We start from the raw sequence: 12,082 nt of genomic DNA, 5'->3' as shown, positions 1-12,082 counted from the left end.
TTTAACTTTCAATCTTCTCAAACGAACTCCTTTGCACATTTTCATTTTGAGACAGTCTAGTTTCTTCTTTGTCATGCTAAGATCTATTCCAATAATCATCATGATGGATTTCAAATAACTTTTAGACTTGCATTGTCTGATACACTCAATCAAGTAGAGATTAGAAAAACATGATGTATTTGAAAACAAAGATATTTTCATACCGATTGCAGCCATGACAACAAAAGGTCAATGGATCACACAGCAAAGATTAACCCTAATCAGAGTGTGCCTGCTTTGATACCACTTGATAGGCAAAGAATGTATTGACCCCTTTGATAACTTAATCAATTAATTTAGCCAAGTTAATTAATTAATTCGATTAACATGCAATACATGTGGTAGCAAAAACAAATCACCAACTAAGTTAATATGCAGTGGAAAATAAAGTTGACATGGTGATTTGTTTACAAATGGGGAAAACCTCTAAGGCAAAATCCCCACCGGGTGATTTTAAGGTCATCGCTCCCGAGAATCCACTATTATCACAACAAGCGGTTACAAGTAAAGGAATCTCAATACCTTATACCAACCTACAGTTAAACTCTTACCCCAATACACAATTGGACTTGTTCTATAGTGACAATCTCTCCTTTTCAATGCACGACTTCCAGTATGTGACTAACCAATTTAATGTACGGATTCAAGTACGTGACTAACCACCAACTTGAGAAAGATGTTGGCTACAAAGTTCTTCAATTCATCAACACGATGAAAATCACGAAACTCCTTAGTTACAAAATCCTACGGTGTTCAAACGCAGCAGTTTCTTGAAGAGAAAGATGAACTAAGGCATATGCCTCTGGTCACAGTATGCTTGTGAAAAACCTTTGCATAATGTTTCACTCACTTGTATCTACTGTGACGACCCTTAAAATAATCCTTACATATATTTAGGGTTGTGAGAAAAGAAAGTTTAAACATGTATACACGGATTTGAGTGAAATCAGAAATAAAAATCTGATTTTCGTAAATCTCGATAGATAGCTTATCTATCAAGCAACTGTCGAGTATCGAGCTAAAAAAGCCTTTTAAACCTCGATAGATGCTCTCTGTCGATCTTTAAAATCCAGCACTTCTTCACTTGTTTCTTGGACAAATTTGTATGGCTTTAACACTTGGACTTGAACTCTTGTTCCTTGAAGTATTAAACACATCCTAGATCTACCCAATTACAAGTAAAGTGTGTTTTGTCAAAGGATTAGCCAATTCTAAATGACATATGTTCCTAACATGATTCACATATGTCCTAACAGTTGGGGGTAAACAAAATAGGAATTCAAGAAACAATATTATAATTTTGCCCTACAAAGTTGTCTCAAAGATGAGCTTTGTTCAAATAATTCAAGTCTTAGACGTCTGGCAAAATTTTGTATATAACTTTTGAACCAGCATGTCTTTTTTGACAAAAACCAAGCATAAGATGAAATCTCTGACCAAAAATGACCTAGTAACCAAACTTTCCCTCGAATATTTTCCCAAAGAAAGTTGATGGACCCCTTTTGAACAACAAAGTCCTACTCAAGGGAAATAGGGGTTTCCATTTGACTAATTCAAGACTAAGCAAACTATCAAAATATGCTTGTATCAAATTCGGTGCTAGAGAAAATAAGCACTTGGGAAACTAGGGCGGGATGGATAATATATTCTTGGCAGGATTTTAACTATTCTCCAATTAATCTTTCTCAGCATAAGTTATTACTTGCTTTTTGTAACAAGGATAGTTATATGCAAGTCTGTTTGTATTCTATGGTAGTGGTGTTGTTGGGAAAATCTCAATAAGCTTTATAAATATTTATAGAAGTAATATAAGTTTTATTAAAATGAAAAGAGCATGCATGTTCACAGGCAATGTACTAGGGACATGGGAAAATCTTAATAAACTAAAGAACATAAACATTTGGGAGCCTAGGGCAGGGTAAATTCATGCATCTCTGTAGAATTGTGACTATTTACAATTTATTATTGGCTTCTTGGAAAAGGAATTTGGGAATATTTGGATATTTGGGTTACAACTCTGTCATGTATCATGTGGTGTCTTTGGAAAGATAGACATACTTTCAAGGCAAAGGAGTTATCCATGCCACTTCTCAAGTTTCTCTATCTCAAGATAATATACAAGTGTACTCCCAATTTGATACAAGCATTTTTTTTTTTGATAGTTTGCTTAGTCTTGAATTAGTCAAATGGAAACCCCTCTTTCACTTAAGTAGGAATTTGTTGTTCAAAATGGGTCCATCAACTTTCTTTGGGAAAATAGGATTGGATGCTTGTTTCTCTAGCTTTGTGTGCATAATTTTTGCATCTTTCTGGATTTTATTGGTGCTTGGTTGTCCTATCCTATGTTTATGTATATATATGTTGTGTACAAAGGCAGTTCATATGCTTTAGATGTACACTTGTATTTTGGGTTCTCTAATAGGATTGGATGATTATTTCTCTAGCTTTGTGTGCGTAATTTTTGCATCGTTCTGAATTTTATTGGTGCTTGCTTGACCCATCCTATATATATGTTGTGTACAAAGGCAGTTCATATGCTTGACAACCATGGCTTTTATGTATATATATGTTGTTCCAGTTTGTGTTTAAACTTTTCTTATAAGATTATAGTATGTTTGATATTTTAATATACTTCAATATACAACCTCTTAATTCTAGTAAATTTTGATGAGAAAAATGCTTGGTTTGGTTACTCAAAATATTTATTGAGTAAAAGTTAATTTAGAGTATTTTACGCGCGTGCTCAGAGGCTCTTCTATTTTTTGGGTAAAGATTAATAATTTGCATTTATTATAATTTGGGATTTCTACTTTTTCCAATCACAAAAAAAAAAAAACCTAAAGGTTTGATGAAGAAATTATTTTCCCCATAAATGCATAAATCAATACTAAAAAGAATTTAGGAAGATACCTGTTTGCTCAACAAATAGTTTGAGTCTTGATTGCATTTGCCAATCTCAATTCCAAACCCTGTAAAATGTATCCCTAACATGAAATCCATTGAAGTCATCAATTAGTTGCTAAAGTTGGGTTTAATTTTAAAAAATAACCATTGAAAAGCACAAATTGAACAAATTGTCAACAAAAAAAAAAATTATAGAGAAAAAGAAACATGAGATTGATGAGAATGGAACTTGGCCTTCACAAATATAATATAAATATAAAATTGACTAACAAATGTGGAGGTTAGTGATAATCAGGATATCGTGAGTGAGAAAGTGAAAAACAAAAAAAGCGTGAGAAATTACATAGTAGTAAGTAGTAACTGCTTTTTAATGGGGATGTTGGGATGATGAGGATGGATAGAAGTTATAGTACTGGTTTTATAGTAGAAGTCTTTTTAAAAATAAAATAAAATAAAAAAGAAGAGATTTGGGAAAATAAAAACGTGAGATTAGAGTAATGAAATTTAAATAAAAAAAAATTGAAAAAAGGGGGACAGAAGAAACAAATACACTGTGATGAAGTAAAAAAAAATGAATACGTGGGGTGAGTTTTGTAGATTGGAGGAAATTTAAAACTAACAAAAGAGTGATCCTATTTTGTAGGGAGTTAGTGAGTAGAAATAGGAATTTAAATCAACACAAAAATAGGAGTTTGTTTTGTTCAAACCCAAATATCAGGACAAAATGAAAGAATTGTTGGCTGACCCTTCGAATCAATTGCAGTCATCTGACACAAGTGGTAGTATTGCATGGTCAATAAATGATGTCTTTGCCAAAGTGATGGGTAAGGAGCGTAAAGGTCGTATTTGTGGGGTATAATTTGGTCCAACCCCAAGTGGTCGAAATAGCAAGAGTACTCTCGCAGACATTGAAATACAATCAAGTCAAGCAAGGGAAAACAAAGTTGCACTACTAAAGGCTTTCTTGGCTACTATGGACGACAAACTGGCAAGTTTTAATGAAATGAAGGAAAGACTTAGTCAATTCGAAGAATTGGAGCAAAGAATGGCTCGCATGCTTCAAAAAATGCAGCAAATTTCTTCACCATGCAGTCAGGTATGATAAATGACTTTTATAATGTCAATTTTAAAATGACTTTTAGAGGTTTAAAACATAAGAGACATGTCTTCAGTTAACTTGTTCCCATTTTTTACCTTGGTAATATTTTCTTGTCATTCTATTCCATTTATATGCACTTATTGAGTAATCATAATTTTTATGTAGGATGTTTCTCCGGTCCAACGATCTCCAGCTCTCCAAAAATCATCAGCCGCATCTCATCAACCAAGCAGCTTATAAGTTTTATCTTGGTGTTCGAGGATTTTTTTGTGTACAAAGAAGTATGGAAGAACAATTGCATTTTTTTCAAGTGTTGAAGGATATTTTTAAATACTTTGGAACTTTGATTATAAAATTAGCTTAATTTGATTCGTTGTTTTATTCAAAAGACCACATCTTTTTTTGTTAATCTTATGATGGTGGTTGATGATGCAGAAAAATCAACAGTTGAGCTCCTCATCATAGTGGATGGACGAAGCTGTGATTGGGGTCGTCCCTGTTGGAGGAAAACCTACAAAATGAACTAGGTGGAAGAGTAACACGCCGGTGTGGCATCAGCCAAACTGCCTCTGATGCTAAAGTAGCAAGGGAGAAAGATTTTAGAGAGAAAAAGATTGGAGAGTGATTTTCCTAGAGTATTTGTGTGTACCTTTCACTTCTGTTGCTTTTTCTTCTATAGTTGTGTGCCTCATTAATGGGCAATGAATTGTGTATTTATGCTTAACAGCTAGTGCATTACAAAATCTTGGTCTGAAGTTCATAGCTCATTCTGTGACCATTGTTTTGTTCATTACATTTTGTTATCAATGAACGTAATAAATGCGTGACATTGTCTCTTGGTTAATGACGGTTTCAAATTAATGACGATCATAAATTTCTGACTCATTAGTGATTATAGACAATGTCATGTATTTGATAATAAATTTCTATGTTAATATTACTTTAGTTTGGAGACATTTGTGGTGTTGTTACTTAGTTACATTTGTGGTATTGTGTTAGCAGAGTTAAAACTATTACAAGTTCTTTGTAACAAGCCTGTGAACAATTTATTTATCAACAAATAGTGGTTTTAAAACCCACTGAAAAAAAAAATGAACATATAGCGGTGGTCAAAAAGCATCACTAAAGGTTCACAGCTTATGTTTCAAAAGAAACCCTATAGCAGCACTTATTGTCCGCTGCTAAAGGTTCATACATATAGCGGCACTTCTACCCGCCGCAAAAGAATCGCACATATAGTGGCGTTTCTTCCCTCCGCTAAAACTGTAATTAATCTGTTTTAATCAATTCCCTATAGCGGCATACATAACCTGCTGCTAAAAGTCAATTAATACGAATTTTAACCTCATATGGCGGCGGTTTTCTGCCAGTTACAATAAACCAAAACCACCACTAAAAGATGTATATACATCAGTGTTTTTTGTTACTACCGCAATAGAGCTACTGCTACACTGCAACAGTGATAGGATGAAGTGCCGCAATAGCTCCCGCAGCTATACCTTCAATTAGTTATTTTTTCAAATAAAAGTTAAAACCATGATTTAATGTTAGTTTTTTTTTTGGCTTCAAAAAAAAAATGTTAGTTTTTTTTATTATATATTCAATTATTTATTGCAATAGTGAGCACATAGAAACTGCAAATTAATTCATCAAATAATCCAATAATTTATCAAATAATTAGAAGTAATGTTACTCCAATTATGATCGACCATATATAAACAATTAAATATTCTTGCCTTTAGCATTACTCAAATTTGTAGATAGAACATATGTCTGGCCCTCTGCATTCTGCTGATACATGGCCCTTTCATGCTGTGGATAAAACAAATATAAAAGTCACAGCCTTGAAAGAATGTGAGATCACAATCCCGTCTAAAACTTTTTTAGGCAAAACTAGTCAAATGCGTGCAAAGGACCGTTGTGAATTGTGATGGCAACATGTCACATGTCGCCATCACAAAGGTCCCAAGCCAAGGCCAACTTTTTTTTTTTTTTCTTTTTTTGTTGTTAAAAAGCCAAATCCAACTTCTTTACCATCATTAGGCAGCGATATACAAAGTCATGTTTCATAATATGATTTTGCTCATATGTGCCCTTAAGGCACACATTAAGTTAACTATTTTTGAAAATAGTTTTTAAGAAATTAAAAAAATTGTCAATACTTTTTTAATTTTCGAAAAAATATTTTCAAATATAAATGACTTAACGTAGGACACACATTAATCGGACTTTTCATAATATTTAATTTCCAATTTTGAATGATTCATTTGAAAGATCCCATGAATAAAAAGAGTCAAACTTTTTTTTTTATATCTTTTTATTAAATGTGAATTTTGATAAATTCAATATTAGATTATATTTTCTTACTTTTTACCCTTTATATTTGTAAAATTTTAAGAAGATCAAAGATCAATAACTATGCTATTACCTTATAAAAAAATAACTATGTTATTAATTAAATGTTTAATTTTCAAGTTTTTGCAATCTTAACTTATGCATAAAAAAAATTATAAGTCAAATAGCAAATAAATTGCAAATAATATCTGATTTGAATAAAACTTAACGTGTCTTAAAAACATGAAAAATATGCAATTAAATTGTTCAATTTTTAAAATATGTAACTATATTAATATATGATTTTGTTTTTTACTTTACGAGAGTTTGAAAGTGTTTCTTTTAAAACTAATTCCTAAACTTTGCCCTGGTGAAAATTCGTAAAAGTAAACTTCTTTGAGGAAAAATCTGTGGGCAAAGAGATGTCATGTGTGATGTCAGTAGTTGAGACAACCTTAATGCCGCCTTGTTATCTATTGACTATCTTTGCCTTATCACATAGAAGTCTCACATGTTGGATACATGCATCTTTCATAGTAAATTTTCTCTACGGCCAATATAAATAGAACCCATTCCGAGAAGTAGAAAGCACTACTACTTACACAGCAAACATTGAAGCGACAAAAAGGTAAATGGCGCGACAAGAAACGGGTAATAGGGAAAGCAGGTGGTCCCTTCAAGGAATGACCGCTCTTGTCACGGGTGGAACCAAAGGAATCGGGTTATTTCTCTGCCTATGCTTTGTTTTTTTACTTCTGATTTTAGCTTGGAATTGCATTCTTATTGAATATTTCTAAATATAGATAAATAAATTATAAATGGCCACATTTATAGAATTGTTGCAACTTTTTTAAAAAGTTGATTGGATGAAAAAGAGAGAAGAAGGTAGAACTTCTTATATATCTCTTTTTTTAGCGTGAATTTTAAAAATTTAATCGTTGAATTTCATGTTCCCTATTTAAACATGCATATCAAATTTCATTCAAATTAGATGTTATTTACTATTCGATCAATAAACTTATTTTTTATACACAATTTTAGATCACAAAAACTTGAAATTTTAACATTTGTTTGATGGCAAAGCAATCGATCTTTGATCTTATTAAAATTTGGCAAGTATAAAAGATATAATAAAAACATGCAATCTAATAGTATTATTTTCATATTTTTGTTGGATTTTATGCTTGCATAATTGGTTTTGTAGCTTCAATTAAAGCTTGCTTGTTTATTAGGATTAATTTATTTTTTATTTATTTGGTTAAATATCCAACTTATTATTAGGAAGGACGTTTGGATTATACCATTTATCTCTATGGTATGAGTCTATGACTTTGACCCGAAAAGATTTGTGCCTAAAATTAAATAGGTCCAGTTATTGAGTGTCCATAACCATAAGGCATTTGTTAATTGACTATTTTAGGAAAGTTTAAATATCACTTTTCTGCTAAATATTAAAAACTATTAAAAAAAATCAATTACTTTTTTCTTTTACCATAAAAAGTTTCTAAAAATACTCCATAAACTAATGCCCTAAGATATTTGTTAACATTTTCCAATAAAAAATCACTCATTAAGTTTGGGGTAATTTTAGACACTTAAGAGCATTCGCATCTGGGTATCTAAAACAATATCTATATTACATATTAAAAAATTACTTTATCTATTTTACTATACCATTTTACAACTCACCATACATTTCATTTCTTATTTTTCAACACTATTCACTTATTTATCATTTCTCTCTCATCCTCTCCAACTCTTTCTCTCTCTTCCACTCCATTTTTATCTCTTCCTTTGAAACAAACCAAACAACACTCAACTAACGCACTCCCAAACCAACAAACAAGCCCACCATCGTTGAGAAACCCAAATCACACCACCTACCACCACAACCACCGATTCAAATTAATTGAAACTTAAACCCAAAACCCAAACTACCCACCCCTGCGAACTAAACCCAAAACTCCCAAAAATTGAAACTCAAATAAACCCCTAGCAGCAACCGAAACTCAAAAAATCACTAGAACAAGCCCAACAACCATCGAAACCAAGCCCAGCACCACCAATTCAAACCTAACCCACCAATTTAACCACTAATTCAAACGTAACACACCGATTTAAACCCATAAACCACTAATTCAAACCTAACCCTCCGATTTAAACCCATAAACCACCGATTCAAACCTAACCCACCAATTTAAACCCATAAATCATTGATTCAATTACCTATTCAAAACTAACCCACCAATTTAAATCCATAAAACACCGATTCAAACACACCCTACAATCACAAGCAAAACCTAGCTGATCCATCATCGTTACCACCACCACGCTTTCACCTTTGGTCCTAGAAGCTGCTACTATAACAGAGAGAGATCAAGATTTTGGTTTGGTCAGAGAAGCAATAGAGAGAAAAGATTTAGATTGGTTTGAGAGAGAGAGAGAGAGAGAGAGAGAGAGAGAGAGAGTTGGCCTAGAGAAATGTGAGAGACTAAAGAGAGGGATGAGATATTTTTAATTTATTTGGGAAGAGAAAGAGAATAAAATAATATATATCATAATACAAACACAACTAAAATAATTCTTATCTTTAAGAAGTTATTGACCATGGTTGCTAAAAAACTTTAGTAATAACCACTGAGGTAAACTAGGTTTTGGACGTGTGGATCTAAAATAGCAATTTGCTCAAAGTAATTGTATTGTGGCAATTATAAGCACAAGGTAATCTCTAGATAATAAATAGTTAATAAATAACAATCGAGGATGAAAAAGAAAGTAGAAGAAGATTTGAAGGAGCATGAGAAAGTTCAAACAATATTAAATGTGGCTTGTCATTAGGGAACAAATTAGATATTTATGAAGAGTTTGGGTAATGTTGCATTAGTCTAATCCTATTGAGCGAGTTTTGAATTTTACCCAAGATCTATTTATTTTCTCATCCGAAAATAAAAAGAATAATACACTCTTGGTAGATCAACAACAAGGAAATCATTTTTAAACACTCCAAATATTGTCATAATCATGCTCAGCTAGTAAGTTAATGTATTGCGATGAATTATAAGCTTTAGTTTTGCCAATAATTTAATGATACCAAAAAAAAAAAAGTCTCTTTTTAAGGTTTGTATCCAAGTTTAATCCCTCTATCTTATACTTAGTAAGAAATACAGTAACCGAATCATATCAACCTAAAGTAGTTAAACATAAAAATTCATCAATCTAAAGAATTAAACATCCACCAAAAGAAAGAATATATACATACATACATACATATATATATATATATATATATATATATATATATATAGAGAGAGAGAGAGAGAGAGAGAGAGAGAGAGAGTATTCATCTTTTTGTGTGAGCAAAATATGGATTGAATGGAAGAGAAAATAACAAATTTTTATAGTAAAACAATGGAGAAAAGAAGAGTCAAAATAAAAGGAATATGAAGGGATAGAGAAATTGTAAGGTTAAGGTATAAAGTAGTGGGAAGATAAAAAGGTAAAAGTAAGTAAATGTTGGAGAATGTATAATTGTAAAGTGGAAGTAATAAGGAGAAAAATAATTAAAAAGGAGAGAGAAAATATAGAAAATAGGTTGATGATATGGCGCTAATGTAGCTCAACAAGAATGCAATAACATTAAACGCTATGCTTCAGCATTTAGATATATATAAATATAGATTTTGTGAAATTATGCTATGAAATTTCACGTATATCTTGTGTCATGCGATAGTTTTCTTGGCGCATATTTTTCCTCTATTTTTCATTTCTCACAAGTTGAGGAATAATTAGGTTAAATTCCTAACATATATTGATGAAGCCAAATTAATTTTGAACTCTTTCTCTTAGTGGTTTGTAAGCCATTCTTTTAGGAAGGTTAATTTTGTTAACCATGATCTAGTTAAATGTGTTCTTTTGTTTGGTCTTGAGATAGAGAAGGGACTATCCCTCCTCCTGTAATTTGTTTCTAATTCTCTGCTTTCATTGAATATTACATGTTTACCTAGAAAAAAAAAATCACTAAATACAATAGAATACACATTATTTAGTTTTTCTTTTTATTTGCTATTATTTACTACTACGTGTTGTGACTAGATATGCTGTTGTTGAGGAATTGGCAAGCCTAGGGGCGACTGTACATACATGCTCTCGAAATGAGGCCCAACTCAATGAATGTTTACATGAGTGGCAAATGAAGGGATTTCGAGTCACTGGTTCAATCTGTGATGTGGTGTCTCGAACCCAACGAGAGGAGCTAATGAGCAGAGTCTCCTACATGTTTAATGGCAAACTCAACATCCTTGTAATTACTTTATTTCCTCTACATCACTGCATTTTGCGTGGCATTTGAAAGCATACTCCAAAGATGATGAATTGTAAATAATCATTTTACATTCTTTTCTATACTAAAATCTTCAATTTCATTTTTACAAGATCAATCATTGATGAACAATTTAAATGGCATTGGAATATTACTTGGCCAGAGCCACTTCATTTTTGCTTTTGCAATTGATACATTCAATTTATAGTTAATCTAATTCGGTTTTAGATAAACAATGTGGGAACGTCCACATTGAAACCAACCTTGGAGTACACATCTGAAGATTTCTCATTTCTCATGTCTACCAATCTTGAATCTGCATATCACATTTGCCAACTTGCTTATCCTCTTCTGAAAGCTTCGGAAGCAGGAAGCATTGTTTTCATTTCTTCGGTTGCTGGTGTAGTAGCCACAAGTACTGGAGGATCTATATATAGTGCAGCTAAAGGTAATTTCTTTGTGCTATTTAACTTTTTATTGCAAGCTTATGGGCTATAAATGTTAGCTGTACATCGAATAATGCAATCAACTTCTGTCTGATATTTATTTGAAGGAGCGGTGAATCAACTTGCAAAAAATTTGGCATGTGAGTGGGCAAAGGATAACATAAGGAGTAACTCTGTTGCACCATGGTTTATCAAAACTCCCCTGGTTGAAACTGTAAGTGTGCTAGTGCTTGAAGATTGTTAAAATCTGGTCATTGTTGAATGTCTTAGGGAGAAAATAAGACATATGACACATTTAGTGTAATCCACACTCTCAGTAAACAACATTTGTAACAAATAATCTTGTTTTGATTTTTTCATGTGCTAAGAAATGGGAACAATTTACCGAATTTATCCTTACTACAGTATTCTAATATCTTGGCTCCTACAGAGAGGTCATTATTTGAGTTAGGTTCCAACCTAAAAGGGAAGAACTTCATGAATCCTGATAATCATGACAATTTATATTATCTTCTTTGCAGTATCTAAGCAATGAAAAATTAGTGGAGGCTATTATCTCTCAAACCCCTCTTGGACGTGTAGGAGAGCCAAAGGAGATTTCTTCCTTGGTGGCATTCCTATGCCTACCTGCAGCTTCTTACATAACCGGTCAGACTGTTTGTGTTGATGGAGGGACAACTGTAAATGGCTTCAGCTTCCCATGAGCAGCAGAAAATGATGTTCAGAAACTCCTTATTGGAATATGGTTTTGGTATTGCAAGGAAAAATAAATAAATATAGCTTACTAGTTCTATCAGTAATTAGAAGAAAAAAAAAATGATTGTAGCAAATGGGATGCATAAACCTTTCTCTCCTTGACATTTTCTAAAATTGTTGTATATCTATCTAAATCGTTGTCTTGTATTCTTAAATTTATAAATATAATGCATATTTGTGTTGGAA

At 32.3% G+C, this 12,082-nt stretch overlaps 1 protein-coding gene across 1 annotated transcript; it reads left to right on the top strand.

Moving 5' to 3' along the window:
* The first annotated feature begins 6,945 nt into the window (after positions 1 to 6,945).
* LOC142607292 (tropinone reductase homolog At5g06060-like) lies at positions 6,946 to 12,082 on the top strand. The gene is made up of 5 exons (XM_075778737.1): positions 6,946 to 7,097; positions 10,469 to 10,676; positions 10,923 to 11,142; positions 11,248 to 11,354; positions 11,662 to 12,082. Exons 1-5 carry the CDS (start codon positions 7,009 to 7,011, stop codon positions 11,842 to 11,844), a joined length of 807 nt encoding a protein of 268 aa, XP_075634852.1. The 5' UTR covers positions 6,946 to 7,008; the 3' UTR covers positions 11,845 to 12,082.

This window comes from Castanea sativa, chromosome 8, assembly GCF_040712315.1.
Source record: "Castanea sativa cultivar Marrone di Chiusa Pesio chromosome 8, ASM4071231v1".
Classification (NCBI taxonomy): domain Eukaryota; kingdom Viridiplantae; phylum Streptophyta; class Magnoliopsida; order Fagales; family Fagaceae; genus Castanea; species Castanea sativa.
The sequence above is the reverse complement of the archived record's forward strand: the minus strand, read 5'-3'. Positions and strand labels throughout refer to the sequence as shown.